The sequence below is a fragment of the Portunus trituberculatus genome, chromosome 31, assembly GCF_017591435.1.
Source record: "Portunus trituberculatus isolate SZX2019 chromosome 31, ASM1759143v1, whole genome shotgun sequence".
NCBI lineage: Eukaryota > Metazoa > Arthropoda > Malacostraca > Decapoda > Portunidae > Portunus > Portunus trituberculatus.
Window position 1 is genome coordinate 8453097 of NC_059285.1, and position 16794 is coordinate 8469890.

At 41.4% G+C, this 16794-nt stretch overlaps 1 protein-coding gene across 1 annotated transcript in view; it reads left to right on the forward strand.

The window, feature by feature from the left end:
• Positions 1-2171, forward strand: part of LOC123511637 — a 48186-nt gene extending 46015 nt beyond the window's left edge. The window contains exons 5-7 of the mRNA XM_045267668.1: positions 745-887; positions 1075-1297; positions 1924-2171. Coding sequence (XP_045123603.1) covers positions 745-887; positions 1075-1297; positions 1924-1994 — 437 coding nt within the window. The 3' untranslated portion in view covers positions 1995-2171. The remainder of the gene's footprint in view (positions 1-744; positions 888-1074; positions 1298-1923) is intronic.
• Positions 2172-16794: the final 14623 nt, after the last annotated feature.

Sequence of the window (16794 nt, forward strand, 5' to 3'; positions counted from 1 at the left end):
TGTGTGTGTGTGTGTGTGTGTGTGTGTGTGTGTGTGTAGGATGAAGGTTTACGTTCAATCTCGTCTTCCAACGTGTTTCCCCGTGCCAGTTTCCAACACACTACATTACTGTGAGTTGTGTGGCACCAGTCACTACTTTCTTTACCTGTATCTTCCAAAACACATCTTATGGTTCTTTCTATTCACACGATATTTCCTTCACGTTTATAATGCTGCCATATTTCTTCACAACCTTCCACGTGTTACCGACACCACACCACTCACAATGAATTGTTAAGAACGATCAGCAAATGATTGCTAAATATCATATAAGTTTACTGACACTGTATGGTTGCACCCAGCATCTAACACCTCTAGATCATTCAGTGTTGCCACGGTGAAGTAAAAATATTAGTTCAAATCACATCTCGAGCGAGTAGTGAACATTTCACTGGACTGGACATCATACTAAAACATAAGATGTCCCATACAGTCTAATCTTAACGAACAACTAACTGACCCGCATTTAAAAAACACAACTGATTACTGCCTGCCTCTTTTCATGTTATGAAGGCTTACTAAAGCATATACAGCATGTGGAGGAAAGCGAAGAGGAGGACTGTTATACCGACTATGTCCATCTTTCATTCACGAGATGACACACATTAACCATGGGAAAGAAAGAAAGTTTATCAAACCAATAATATATATGTTTTTATTATTCATGGTTTTGTCACGGTCTATTTTTTTTGTCCCTCGCCACAGTCCCACCCTCACAAGTGCAGATCTTCACGCGCCCGTCCTCTAACCCGCCCGTCTACCGTATCGGAGAGAGGATACATATGAACTGCACAGCGAGAAATGCCAAGCCTCGAGCTGACCTCTACTGGGAGATCAACAACTCGCCGGTGAGACAGGAGACAAAAGCAGACAATTGCTGCTGCCATCACTCAGCAGCCCAACTCTATTATAATAACTCCTTTCTATCAATCCTCTAAATAGATTATGATGTATTATGATTTGTTAGTACAGAAGAGACACTACTTTCGATCGCAACACCATGGAACTGATTAGAACACTCGCCTCGTCTCCCAGGTGAATGAGCGAGACGTGCAACCCCGCGCAGGTTACGAGGACCACCGAGGCCGTGTCACTTCCACTCTCAGCCTATCGTGGGAGCCGCCCGCATACTTCAAGGATAGCGTGGCAAGGGTGGCGTGCCATGCGGTAGTTGGTGAACACCGAACCACTGCCACCAAGGACATATACCTTAACCCGGCCTCCAGTGCCGCCCTCAACCACCTGTACGCTTCTGCAGGTAAGTTAAGGAGATGGTTCTACTCATTCCCTATCACATTGGATTAGTGGTCGCGATGATGAGGCTTGTCGAGTGATCAAAATGGGTAGCGGGGTACATCTTAGTCTCCACCTTTCTCCCTCATTGCTCTCGTTTCTATTTATTCTTCCCCTAAACCAAGGTCTGTCATCGATTCTTCACCTTAGCCCAGCCCAGGCAGGCCGGCACTTCTTCCCTGGCGAGCGCACTGGAGTTCGGTTTCCTCGTTCCAACATCATTTTCCGGATGATTTCACGGCGTAATTGGCCCTCCCCGTCCCTCCTTTCCGCCACCACTTGAAAATTTGCCTGAAAAAAATTGGCTAGGACAGTTAATAAGCTTTCACGCCAGAATAGCTCGTATGTAGTGGCTGTCGAGGCTGTGGAGTCGCTATTCACTCAGACCAATACGACATAACAAGATCATAAATCTTTTTACAATAATTCAATGAGATTTTCTTACTTCATTCACTTGGCAATTGTATCATCGCTGCCTTATCTCCTTTAGTTTTAATTCTTTTTTCGTAATCCACTAAGTCACTCTGTCAGAAGTTACTTGCAACATGACTATATACACTTCACTCACGCCTTCTATCTTTCCTCTCTCAGGCTGCAAGTTGTCTGCCGCCTGGACGCTGCTCGGCTTGGCGTCGCTGCTGCTGAACCGCCGCGTCCTTTAGCACGTGGCCAGCTTAGCGCAGCAGGGAATGCCCGGCCGTGGTGGGACTGAGTAACAAGTGTCGATTTTTCATCGCTCATTTACTGTCTTGCAGGGTGGACTAAGAGAGAGAGAGAGAGAGAGAGAGAGAGAGAGAGAGAGAGAGAGAGAGAGAGAGAGAGAGAGAGAGAGAGAGAGAGAGAGAGAGAGAGAGAGAGAGAGAGAGAGAGAGAGAGAGAGAGAGAGAGAGAGAGAGAGAGAGAGAGAGAAGAGAGAGAGAGAGAGAGAGAGAGAGAGAGAGAGAGAGAGAGAGAGAGAGAGAGAGAGAGAGAGAGAGAGAGAGAGAGAGACTTGATCAATGCTTGCTGGTATAAAAGAAACGCATTGTTGTTATTTGTATTGAATTTTTCATCTTTTCCTTTTATTACGTGTTCCGTGACCGATACTCTGCTTTCGTTACTACTGACAGTGTAACAAAACATTGCGAGACAGTTTACCTCACCAACCGAGACAGTGAAACAGTGAACCGGTGACCGAATGAAAAATAGAATATCTATGGTGATGAAAAGAAAGGTAAAATAAAACGCAGAAATGCAGAGCAATGCGTGAATTATAAAATACATATATATAAAATATATATACATATAAATTTTACGCACATATGAAAAACATGAAGTGAAGAATTGAGGTGAATATAGAAATTACGTTGGAATTCTTTAAGTTTTCATCCCTCTAAGAACAATTTTAAAATCAGTGTAACCTTTAGGGTGTGTGTATGTGTGTGTGTGTGTGTGTGTGTGTGTGTGTGTGTGTGTGTGTGTGTGTGTGTGTGTGTGTGTGTGTGTGTGTGTGTGTGTGTGTGTGTGTGTGAGAGCGTTTGTGTAAGCAATATCCAAGAAAAAACTCTCTCTCTCTCTCTCTCTCTCTCTCTCTCTCTCTCTCTCTCTCTCTCTCTCTCTCTCTCTCTCTCTCTCTCTCTCTCTGCCGCGAGCTTTGGACTCTCTCATCTCGGCATCCTCTCACACACTTGTTGACTCATGCAAGGAGGTGTGTTGTCGGATGGTCAAAGGGAAGCATCTCGAAAATGAAGCTTGCTGATGCACACCACAGTCAGTCCATGGAACCAGCGACGCCTACGCAGACTGAGCCTAAGGTGTAACTAAGCAAAGCCACCAAGCCGCTACTACCACAACAAACAGGCAGCTTCGCACAAACCACTCTCCGTCAGTCACTCAGCGCTGCTCTAACAGGACCACGTCAGCTAAGCAAAACAATACGTAATACCTGCCACGTGCTCGTCACTTCCCAAGCGGTTCTGAGAGACTGTGCCGTGGTTATGGAGGAAAATACAGGAAAGGACTGTAAACTATAGTGTGTTGAGGTACATTTGTGTGACTCAACGAACCATGAAGCTTTTGTGATTAGTTTTTGTTGTTGCTTTTTTTCTTTTTCTTCTTTTCGGTGTTTTCTATGTTTTTTTTTCTGGTGAATTATGAACTATTTAAAAATGAGTGTGCATGTATGATTAATTAATGATGTTCGTACGTTACTTGCTGTTTTTTTTTTTTTACTTTTTTCTCTGTATTCTATTCTGCATTTGTGATTCGCTCATCGTGCAAAAGACAATAGGTAACATTGACTCTCTACCTGTTAATCAATTATTACCAGACATCGACACACACCTGACGACACTGTTAATGTTGCTGTTACGATTATCATCATTATTATCATTACTATTATCATCATTATTATTATTATTATTATTATTATTATTATTATTATTATCATCATTATCACTATTATTACAGCTTTCCTTATCATTGTCATCATCATCATCATACCTGTTCACTATCCCATCGCCTTGATTACTTACATCTTCCCCTCAACCACCACCACCAACACCCAAACAACCTCAATGTGTAGACAGTGTACGTGTGTCCCTATATACACCTCCTGTTACAGACCAAAGACATAACCCATACATATGCTATATATAAAAAAACAACCTGAGTGTGGTGTATCGCCGGGTTAATAATCCTTGTGTTGCGGGGTTGGCTTATTTCTCTACCCCTTTCTGAGTGTGTTGCTTTTATTTCTTTCTTTAACGAACTCACGTCTGATCAGCTGACTAGTGAGTGAGTGTGTTGTGTGTCCCGTTTTCTGCCACACGTATACTGTTAAGATGCAGTTCTGTAAGCCATGTCCTCACGCACCATAACCCTTTGCACTCTGTGGCCTCCCTAGATTATGTACGATATAAATACACTAATAAAATATCTATATATATACACAGCAAGTCTCCCAAGCTTTATTCATTGCTTCCTAGTCGGCGGTCGGAGGTACGTACATCTGAGTGTAATGACCTGGATATTATGATGCTGTGGCGATTTGCTGCGCTATAAATGCGAGGGAGGGAGTTGGAAGGGACGCTTGTTAAATTTATATAGGCATCCATGACTTCTAACGCATTATTGCAGGTAAGGAAATTTCTATAGATATTTAAGAGGGATCTGTACGTGTATTTAAAACTATGAACGAATTTTTCTCTTTTATGAGTGATTTTATTTTTCTCTTTTACATATCAGTATTTATCAAGCTTTGTTTTTGTTATTATTGTTATGATTATTATTATTATTATTATTATTATTATTATTATTATTATTATTATTATTATTATTCCGTCAGAAACAGTAAAAAAAAAGGAGGTGTTTTCTATAACACCTGATATACTGTTACATTACATGACAATGTACACATTTCATTTTTTTTTTTTCAATATTGAACCAATAGATTATTTTTCTTCTGGGGAATGCAACATTTCACCCAAAACATTACATTATTTAATACCTTACAGCAAGAAGCACACGCCTTACCAATAACACAGCAAAACCACATACACGGGAAAATCACACCAATAACCTACAATTTTATTTTACTTAGCAAGTCGAATAATAAATGCCACATCTGCTGCTAATAACATAATGACACAGGTACACTCACATGAGAAGTGGCCACAGTAACACAATAACCGGCAGTTCCTACCACCGCCACAATGAAGGCAGCAGGAGGAGGAGGCAGGAGGCGGGACAGACCCCATAGCAAAACATGGACTGGCCAAAGTTAGGTGTCAAGTTATTCCCACCGAGAGTCCTGACTAGAAGCAGCGGCGGCAGAGAGTTGAGCAAGTGAAGCCTCCGTCAGGCACTCCGAGTTAGGCACCTACTGGGCCTCCTCTTCCTCTTTACCCTCCTCCTCGACTTGTGTGACGCCTTCTACAGGGCTTCCAAGCAGACTTGTGGGAAATGTAGGTCTGGTTTCAGAGGTGGAGGTGAGCATAATGTAGCAACCTTCAGTATGTTATTAGTATACTGAAACACTTCTGCGCTACATTAAGATTACAAGGAATTTTGGAGATGTCTTTATGATTCCAGTGACAGAATAAAGAGATCTATTCCTCATCAACAGGAGAGACACTTAAATAATATATATAAATATGGGTCTAGTCTTTGAAAACAGTTGTAACTAAAGAGAAAAGCGTTTCAGAATACAGCCCAAAGCATAGTGCTTAAGTTGCATGAGTGTGTGTGACGACGCGAAAGTTGAATGTTAAAGGCCTTTCAACTCAAGACATCCTCGTACAGAAGACTTTTAACACCGGTCTTTGAAATGTCCAGTTTAAACAAAAAAAGACATTCTCATTTTTCTATATGTAGATTAGGGTAAAGAAAACAACATACATGAACAGAAATGGATAAATGAGAGAGAGAGAGAGAGAGAGAGAGAGAGAGAGAGAGAGAGAGAGAGAGAGAGAGAGAGAGAGAGAGAGAGAGAGACGAACAAACAGATATGGCGAACACACAAATGTAAAGGAAATACGGAAAAAAAAGTAGATTATGTCAACACAGCTAACGTACACAGAGGTATACATCTATCTAAATAATCAACATCGGACTGTCATAATTATCATACCTCCTTAGATCCTCTCACTTCACTAATAATTAAGAGTATCTTTCATGTAAACTAAAACACACACACACACACACACACACACACACACACACACACACACACACACACACACGCAAATACATGCACACCCGCAAAACATTATCACAACATAAACTTCTTAACACAACACGAATTTCCCCTCACCATTACTGCAGGAATAGGTAGATAACTTAATGGAATGTAAATTTCCACCAAGTAAATTTCTATCACAAACATTCCACCCAGATCCTCCCCTCTAGAAAACATATTTCTTCCCATCCTGCCCCCAAATATCTCCTCTCCCCCTTTCCCAAACTATTTCCTCCACCCCTTTCATAGAATATTTCCTACCTGTTCTCCAATGGTAAGGTATGTTAGCTTAGGTTACATTTGGATAGGGATGGGTTAGGTTAGGTTAGGTTAGGTTTGGTTAGCAAGCGTCATTTAAGGTTGGGTTAGAATATACAAAATGCAGAATCATATACCCAACAATTTTCGGTCTGAAAGTTTCACGTATTTACCAGGAACAGTATGTAGTATGCGTGAACTAGAATCAGACAACTTTCATCGTAAATCTAATTGAGTGTGTGTTTGGGTCTGTGCATCGCCACTCAACCTGTGCTGGCCCCGGCTCACAACGCCACACGCACATATGCACACGCACACACACGCACACACACACACACACACACACACACACACACACACACACACACACACACATGGCGAGGCAGTGATTAATCAGAGCCGGTAGTGACCTGCAGAGGCTGGATAACCCATGAGGCGCCTGCTTCCGGGTGCCTAATGTGCCTGAGCTCGTGTGTGTGTGTGTGTGTGTGTACGTATATTACCTCGAACTTTAAGCGAGAGGTTGAAGGTTTAACTTTGTTCATATGACCGACGCTTCAATCAAATGATGCGACTATAATTGACAGGAAAAGTGCAAAACTACAAGCCGGGCCAAATAAAGGTAGTGCTGATATTGCTGGTTAGGGGCGAGGGAGGGATGGCCGCCGCTCCCCCTTTGATCTGCCTCGAGCTAATGGGCACTATGAAGTTCATCTACAAATTTGTAATGAGTTTAGAGTTATAAATCTACTGAAATCAACGAGTACAATGTGTCAATGAACTTAGTGCGAATAAATGCTTTCAAATAAAAAAGGAATTATGAGTAAAGAAGGGAGAGAAGAGAGAGAGAGAGAGAGAGAGAGAGAGAGAGAGAGAGAGAGAGAGAGAGAGAGAGAGAGAGAGAGAACGTATAAATAGAATGTTTTACGGACAAAATTAAAACTTACAGGAATATAGACTTTCTCAAAGACACGTAAGCCTCCTCATCCTATCTTACAATTTCCTTTCATTGCAAGAAATAAACATGCGAAAAAGATCTAACATATTTTTTCTTCCGAGATACTTAAAAACAGCACCGATTTACACTCCTTACTACTAGGACGGAAAATACATACTGAGGTCATAAGAGCATCAATCCAAAAAGACCTCACTCCATAAAGACCCCAGGATGTATTGGTCACACTTCACTTGGCACCCAGACCACTTGTTTCTCATATCTGTCTTTATATACTTAGACTTATTGACTAAAGATTAATTGAATGGAACTCATTCACCACCATAAGGTTCACCAGTGCAATCAACCACTACCCGCTCACCCACCTACTCAGTCACATCCTTCCTTGCATATATCTTTCAATCCTTTCAGCCACTCAAACACATCCATCCATTCATGCATCCATCCATCCACCTATTCACTTAACCACCATCCATATGGCAGCCCACTAACACACCAATTCACCGCATCCCTCCATCATCTGACTTGAACCACCAATCACCTGAGAATCTTCACAAATTATGTGATCACAAGCAAGTGTCACCAGTTTAGACTTAATCACTCATCATTCACAAGCATTATTGCCACGCATCAGTAAAAATCATACAGACTAGCACCACCACCACCAACAACCATCCTTACGCCAAGCTAGTCTCCTGCCGGGACACGTGATACTCTCAGCGAGAAGCAAAGATCACCCTTAACGACCTGGACGCGGCAAGTGCATACAAACGTGGACTAAGAGGAAAATCTAATTTGAGCCCAGTGACTCCGATGGTCCCGGGCGAGCCCACCAAGCCCCGCGGGAGGAGTGTGGCGGAGGTGACAATGGGCTGAAGTGTAGCCTCTCGTTACCTTTGGATAAGCCGTTTTGTGAGGCCTCCGCGGATGTTTCCATGTTCAGGGAGTGTCAAAGGGAGCCTCTCTTGAAAGGTTAATGGCACTGTACCACGTGAATGCAAATTTTTGTGGTTTTCGCTGTCATTTAAGTGTTTTCTTTCCTTCGTTCTTTTGTTCATGTTGCTTTTCTATTTTGTCCTTTGGGTAGCATTTCTTTTTAGTCTTACCACCTCTCTCTCTCTCTCTCTCTCTCTCTCTCTCTCTCTCTCTCTCTCTCTCTCTCTCTCTCGGCCAGGAAAAATAAGTTTATGGCAGAGTCTGAGTGTGCTCTCACCACGCTCACCTCGCTCATGTATTGGACTTTTCTAGTTTTTTTTTTTTCTTTCTTTCACAGGGAAGTGTATCTCTTAATGCTCTGGGTTTTAGAGACCATCGTGTCGTGTCAGATAAGATGGAACTCTTTCTCGACGACTCAATATCTGTGTTGTAACTCTTGACAATTTTCTAAAGTTATTACACTTAAAACTTGCACTTGCGCGCGCGTGCACACACACACACACACACACACACACACACACACACACACACACACACACACACACATACAAGTCCTCAGGGAGGCATAAAATTTTCACTGGGGTAACAAAGAAGGTCTGGAGAATGGGAGCGTCACTGTGATGGTCGACATTTCAATTGTAATGCAAATGTTGTGGACCGACTGACGAGGGTCGGGGCGGGTCGCTGCCACCAGGATGGCGTGTCTCTTTCTCCATTGCTGGTGTGGGAGGAAATAAGTAAGGAAGGAAGGAAGGAAAGAAGGAAAAAAAGAAGGCAGGTAGGAAAGGTCGAGAGAATGAATAACTCGCTTATTAATCACCATTTCCAACCCCTTTTTAATTGTCAGTGTGAATGGCTGTGTGTGTGGCGCTGATTAGTCATTATGATCATTTGTCTGGTTCAGCTTCTACCTGAGATCATAATTATCTAAGTTACATTAATTGCAACAGGTTAATAACATGTCCTTAACTCTGTCACGATGCATCCTCAAAAACTCAGTTTAAAACACATACGTATGATTAACAATAATCCATAGTTTTGTTTTTCAGGTCTCATGGGCCTCAATTCGAATGTATTTCAGGGCTAAGTGAGTAACAGCACCAACAGTATAAGCAGCAGCACCACCATCAGCACAAGCAAAAACAGCAGCAGTAACAATAACAATAACAGCATTATTAGCAGCAAATACGTTCAATGAATACTCTAGTAATCATAAAATTACTAAGGGATCATTAAGCCTACTAACGTCAGATCAGGGAGAGAACTGTCACTATTAAACAACACAACAACAACATTTAACAACAACACGCGTCCCCAGCCACCTCGTAACTATTGTGGGGTCAGTTTGCTGCAGATTGCACAGATCATGAGCTTTGAGCGTCGAGGAGCACAATCTGGCGGCGGCGGGAGAAGTCGCTGTTTCCTCATGGTGAGCGAACAAACCAGATAGCTGAAGGTGAGTGAGAGGTAGCGCCTGATGCTCGCACGCCATGCTGGACCGTTCACGTCACTCATTACTGCATGGGGATGGTATTTCTTTTACCTGACGCACGCAATAGGGACACACAACTTGAGTATTTTAAGTGACATGTAATTGTTTAGCGAAGAAAAATGCCTGGGAAAATAAGGCAGTTTCTTGCTTCATAAACTCCAGAGGATAATGAAGAAAATACCCTTTCTCTCTATCTAGACTGTCACACTCTGATGAAGAGATGGGAGATGAGAAGGTTAAGCGCATGAAATAGAGATATAAATGTAAACTTAAGGACGTATTTACAGACTTTACAATATATTTAACTGTGCTTTTCTTTTGGTTCACCTTGAAGTTAGACATATCGCTGAAAAAGTCACTTATTTGTCACTATTTCAGGTTAAGGAGTCAGATAAAGACCAGCTCGCGGGCTCAAAGTTACGAGTGCTGACCCAATTCACGGCAGTTTCTCGGTGGAAGAGGCTGCACTTTCTCGTAATCAAGGCTGACGGCATAATTACGATCTTGTTATAACGCAGGCGAAACTCAATATACAGTTACTATATTTATTTCTAGTGCGTGACTTCAGAATTAAAACAATGTCCACACAGCACATGATATATCGCTGTGGTGGGAGGGTGTTACTATTAGAAGCACACGGACACCACCTGCTTCTCTGCCTGCAATGCGAGTAGCAAGCGGCACTCAAGTGACTTAGCCCTCATCCATCCCGCCAAAGCTGTACAGCACGAGGCAACAGTACTACTAAGAAAGGACCACCACGGTAATCTGGAAGGCAGAGAGCGACTCACCGTCCCAAGAGAGGAAGGTAATATTCTAACGCAGATTGAAAAGCGAGGTAGGTGGATATGGAAGCCACGACCACGGTAACGAGGCTTACTTGTACATACGTCCCACTAACGCATATAGAGTGAAGAAAACAGTTGCCTGTCGCCATATCTTTAATCACACAAGACATGGAAATCAACGTTACGATGGATCGTTTACGTACGTCTCCACCTTAACGTGAATGCATAACATGTATATGTTAAATTCATAACACGAGATCAATTATAACGTCATCGTTTCGTAGATAAAAGGAACAATGTAAATATAATAACGACACTCATGTCTCGAAAATCAATGAAAAACCTCTCTCTCTCTCTCTCTCTCTCTCTCTCTCTCTCTCTCTCTCTCGTTAGAGATGGATAGATAAATAGATGGATAGATATATAGATAGAGAGATAGATAGATAGATAGATGAGTAAATAGATAGACAGATGAATGCATAAATAGATAACTATGAAAGTAACAAATTGATTGGTAGATAGACGTACATCGCAAACATATATAAAAAAAAAACAGGTACAATAACTTCTAGACATCAGTAAACTGGTAAAACAAACCGTAACACACACACACACACACACACACACACACCAAAATATCAGCATACAATCAGAGACGAAGACAGAGACAGACAAGATAAGCACCCCGAGGCCTCGCGTGGCATGCCGTGCCTTGTTGTGCTGCGCTGTGTTGTGTTGTGCTGTGTTGTATTGTCCTGCCTTTAGTCCTACCCCTGTACCTGCACTCCCCTCTCTCCCTCCTCCCCTGCAGGAGCGTGACAAAGACTCGCATGTCCCTCTGTTGCCACTAATTGCTTCCTTCCTGTTGGGCTCGAAACACTCACATCTCCGCGGCTTTGACTTCGCCTTAATCACGGAAGGAAACTCACGCTACCTAATTAGTGTTGGATGGACGCCTGCCTCGGGTTGAGCTCTTAAAGTACTGCTAACCCTCTCTCTCTCTCTCTCTCTCTCTCTCTCTCTCTCTCTCTCTCTCTCTGTCTTTATTCGTTTTTGTGTGAGTGTATGCCTTTATTTTCAAGCTGTTGTCTGTGATCACAACTAGCGCCATGGAATGTAAGGTAACGCGGTGAGGTAATGGTAATGAGGACATAGGGAGACTGACTCTTTGTTAGTATGCGTACTTGCTTACCTTTTATCCTGTGGTAATGATGGTGGTGGTGGTGCTGGTGGTCGTGGTGCTGGTGCTGGTGGTAGTAATGTTTACCACCTTTGTAACAGTGATATAATGTTGGTTTCTTACTTGTGATGTTCAGTGATAAATGCTTGAAATGAATGATCAGCTCAACCTCTCCTGATTAGTTATCGCGAATCTAACGAAATGTAGATGTATGTGAAGGTCAACGGTAATGGAAAAAATGTCAGAGATGTAGATAGTATATCATTACTCAAATTCAAAATGATCAATAAAGTATAAGAACAAAGGACACAAGTCGTTACAAAGAAGACCCACACACTCGCATACTTTTCACTCGAAGTTATAGCCAAAATATAAACTTTTATTTTATATATTACTATTACTATTCTCACTCACAAGCGTGCGCGCGCACACACACACACACACACACACACACACACACACACACACACACACACACACAAGAACACACACACACACACACACACACACACACACACACACACACACACACACACACACACACACACACACACACACACACACACACACACACACACACACACACACACACACACACACACACACACACACACACACACACACAAGAACACACACACACACACACACACACACACACACACACACACACACACACAAACAAACAATAAAGAATATTGAAAATGTATATCTATGAATTTTGCCTAAAACTACAACATAAGGTAAATATTCACACCAAAAATAATACTGATAATTACAATGACAACAATAATAATTATAATAATTATAATAATAATAATAATAATAATAATAATAATAATAATAATAATAATAATAATAATAATAATAATAATAATAATAATAATAATAATAATAATAATAATAATAATAACAATAATGATAATAATAATAATAATAATAATAATAATAATAATAATAATAATAATAATAATAATAATAATAATAATATTAAACAACAACGACAACAACAATGACAACACAAAGAACATGAATAACACCATAAAAGGCAACAAAAAAAGAAACAAACCAAACAAAAAATCAAATAGAATAAGAATACGGAGGGAGAAAACGGGCCACGGAAATCTTTTAAACAACTAAGTGGAGGAGGAGGAGGAGGAGGAGGAGAAGGAACAGTTAATGTGGACATCGCTTTAAAATGCACAGAAACCTATCCCTAAGAGTGGGCGCCCAGGGAACACAACTACACAATTCCAGCGAGACTCCTCCTCCTCCTCCTCCTCCTCCTCCTCCTCCCACAGACTTGCACACACCAACCAACCCTGAACCCAACCCAACACTGGACGCGAATCATACACACACCAGAAACCTGATTAATAGAAAACGAAAGCCGAGGAAGAAAATTCAAGGCAGGCTGTGTCTTCTTTACTCTATTTTTTTTTCCCTTATATATTCATGAGGACATCCATATCTGTCCGATTATGCAGCAGTAATCGGGTTTCCAAAAGATCATTTGCATACCTAGCGACATCTGGCGTCCCATTGCTCGCACACATATTACAAGTTAGGGGGGGAGGTTCGCCCAGGGGTATAAATATTTACGAGAAGAATAAACATCCTCTGCAGCGGCTCTTCTTCCCGTTGGGGCTGTTTGGGGGATAATTTGTGGGGCGGCAACCCTGGCGGTGCTGTTCCCGCTGTCTGGCGAGTGCATGGCGAGTGTTGAGTGGCGAGTGTTTCCTTCAGGGAGCTTAACTGGAGCTTAACTGGATCGGAGGCTGTCTGCTGTGTCTCTAGAGTATGGACTTTCCTTGATGACTGGTTAAATGTTTGTACACTAAACACTTGCAGATTTGAGGTTCACGTTCTTGTTGAAGCAAGTTGTTAAACAGATGCTATGGACGCCGGTTGGACTTTTTTTTATATAGGTTTTATATAGGTTTTCGATTTATTTATCCACTGATCTATCTATCTATCTATCTATCTATCTATCTATCTATCTATCTATTTATCTATCTATTTATCTATCTATCTATCTATCCCTCCATCATCCGGGCACACCTGACTGTTGTAATTGGTTGCCACGACGTCAAGTGAAGCATCTGTTGTTGGTTGTTCCTATTCGTCCTTCCCTGATCTTACTGACTGCACAGCGACTTTCCCAGCCTCTTTAGTCTTTAATTCTACGAACTGTACGCTGGTGTCTTTCATTTCATATCTTCTCTAACTTAAGAATCCTGACGGCGGGTGGTAGTGTTCTTTCTTTCCTCTTTACTTTCCTTTCTTCCTCTCCTCTCACCAATAATGTGCTTTTGTGTCCGCCGCTGTTGTGTATGTTAGCTTTCAGGTGGTACAGATTTCACGTGCTCTCCTTTCTTTTTTTCGAATGATAAATCGTGTAACGTTAATTTAATCCATGTTTCGAATAATTTCACGAGTAATGCGAGTGATATTTGATGCTCTTGGAGTGCCTGGAAATTTTTCGCTTCATCATAGGGGACTCTTTTTAATCCGATACAAAAAATATGTGGCGATTGGAGAGAGAGAGAGAGAGAGAGAGAGAGAGAGAGAGAGAGAGAGAGAGAGAGAGAGAATAAAACTGTGGGATAAAAGGATAGCGTGAAGGGAAGATTATTCGTGTGTGTGTGTGTGTGTGTGTGTGTGTGTGTGTGTGTGTGTGTGTGCTGGTTACAATTAGAGTCAAGGACGCGCTGCTGAAACTTTTACCTCAAGCGCGTGTCACGTCTCGGGAGACCCCTCGTGCTGTTCCGCGGCGCTGCACTCTGGGCCTCGCGGTGGTGCACTGCGGCGCATTAAGTCACATCTTGCCGGTCAACAGATTTACGGTAACTGATAATAATTAACATATATTTACTGAATCACAAGTGGTGTCTGGGTGAGCGCCAAGATATCGCATCGCAGCGCCGGCTGAGTTGTGTTTCAGCGGACTGCCTCTCCTCCACTATGGCGCGTGGTGCGGGTGGAGTTAGTGGTGGAAGGCAGTTAGGCTTGCTTGCTGTGGTGTCTTCTACTTTCCTTTATGTTATTACATGTCCTCTAATTTTTGCTGTGGGATGATCATAGAAACTAATCTAAGTTGTATGTTAGTGTTATTCTTTCTTCTCTCTCGTTTTCGATATGAAATGAGCAAAATATGAATCGTTAACGCAAGAAGTGTAAGTTGAACATTAGTCTCTCATCTTTTACTCATTGATTTACCTTTGTAGTTTCAGAGTAGTCACATAACAAAATTTCGTGTCTGAAGGCGATCTAATACCACGTCGAGCACAGGTTTTTTTTTTACTATTTGTTAGAATGATGGAAAGATAAATTAATCAATCATTTAATTGACCTACGAGATGCACACAGCTGATCAAATATAGAGGACAAGTGAATTATTGAGACACTTTACTGAAATACTCCTGGCTGTCTGATATCACTAATGCAGATTTGTCCTTTACTCTTCGGGTTTAGTATTAGTCATTTAAGCTTCACTGTATAGAATTGGCAGCAAAATGTAGGCCCTTCTCTGAGACTTGTCATATAAAAGTATGAGAATGTGTAATTCCTATTAGCAGTAAAAATTTATAATCTCTGCTTGTTTAGTGATAATGGCGTAAATGTAATTTTTGTCTAATCTTAAAAGCGAAAAAAAAAAATTCCATCTCAATTTCTTACCGAAAACAATTTGTTTGATCAAGGCCAGTATAAAAAAAGGAAAACACTTAACGCTTAGTAGAAAAGAACACTCTACTTTATATTTAAAAGAGGTGAAGAGAAAGTCCTCGTTTACGAGTTGCGGTGAAAAAAAATTCCTTTCTAACTGTTTATACAGAGGTGGAAAAAAAAATCCTCTTTGTTTTTATGAAAAATGTCCACTCTGATTCCTTAGTAGCGACGAAAAAAAAAATCATCTCTGATTTAGTAATAGCGACGAGAAAAACAGCTCACTTGCTCTTTCTCACTCCGGCTCTGTACACCAGACCTGCTTCAAATGAATTCCTTTCCTCAATACCTTCAACATGCTGCACAGAATCAACGATGTCTGTGGACAATTTTCATTTATCAACTGAAATTGTTTTTGTAATCATAATGTTGTATAATCTTTCAATGTTTTTTTGTTGATTTCTGATTAAATTCTGAATACAAATGAAAGGTATATAGTAGGAAGGAGAAAAGGAGAGAGGGAGATGGGGGAGGAGGAGGAGGGAGGGGTTTAATGTGATTTATCGAGGCGTTGTATTATTAAACATTAAAGTCTGTGTGCGTCATTCTCGGGTCGTATTCATTATTACCAACACACTCAATCAGTCTGACACCCTTGATCCCCGTCGCTCCCTCATTCTGCCTCGTCAGCTCAGCCCGTATATCAGACGGAGGAAATTTGTGTTTGGGTCACCAGAAGCTGAATTTATAGCCACAATTGGCAATGCCGTGGTGACAGGCTGCAATATATTTCTTCCACCGGGATTCCTATTACTGAATTTTGGGAAAGCAAGAGACGCGGAGACAGGGAGAGAAAGAATCAAAATATGACTAATGAGTATACAGATGTATTTGGAAAGAGGAAATTACGTGTAACCAAGAGCAATGACATTAATTTGATCAAGCGTTTCTGAATACCGTTTGAAGTGCATGCGTTGGCCACTACAGAGGGCAGTGTTTGTATTCCCCGTGTCACTGTTTCAAAGGCGCCAGACAGCGCGCGAACGGCGGCTCATCAACCTTAGTGGCATTCATCACACTCCTCCTGCTCCTCTTATTCCTCCTCCTCTTCCTCTTCCTCCTCCTACTCTTCCTCTATCAGATTCCCTTTATGTTGTACTTTTCCTTGTCATCTTTTTAATATGTACGTAATATCTGGAGGAATTGTACGTAATAGGAAGGTAAATGTTTGCATAAGAAGTGAAAGAGTATTATTTATGAATGAGGCGCAAAAAAAAAAAAAAAAAAATAGACCTGCGGTGTAAACTCCTATTAATAACGAGTCCTGCTCTCCTCATCCTATTCGACACGTTCTACTAGATTGAATGGAGTTTTCCTTTCATTTACTGAACAAACCACAATGATCGTCATGACTTACCATTTGGTATTTCCTTTTTTAGAGGAAAATATAATATATAAATAAGGCAGCGTTAT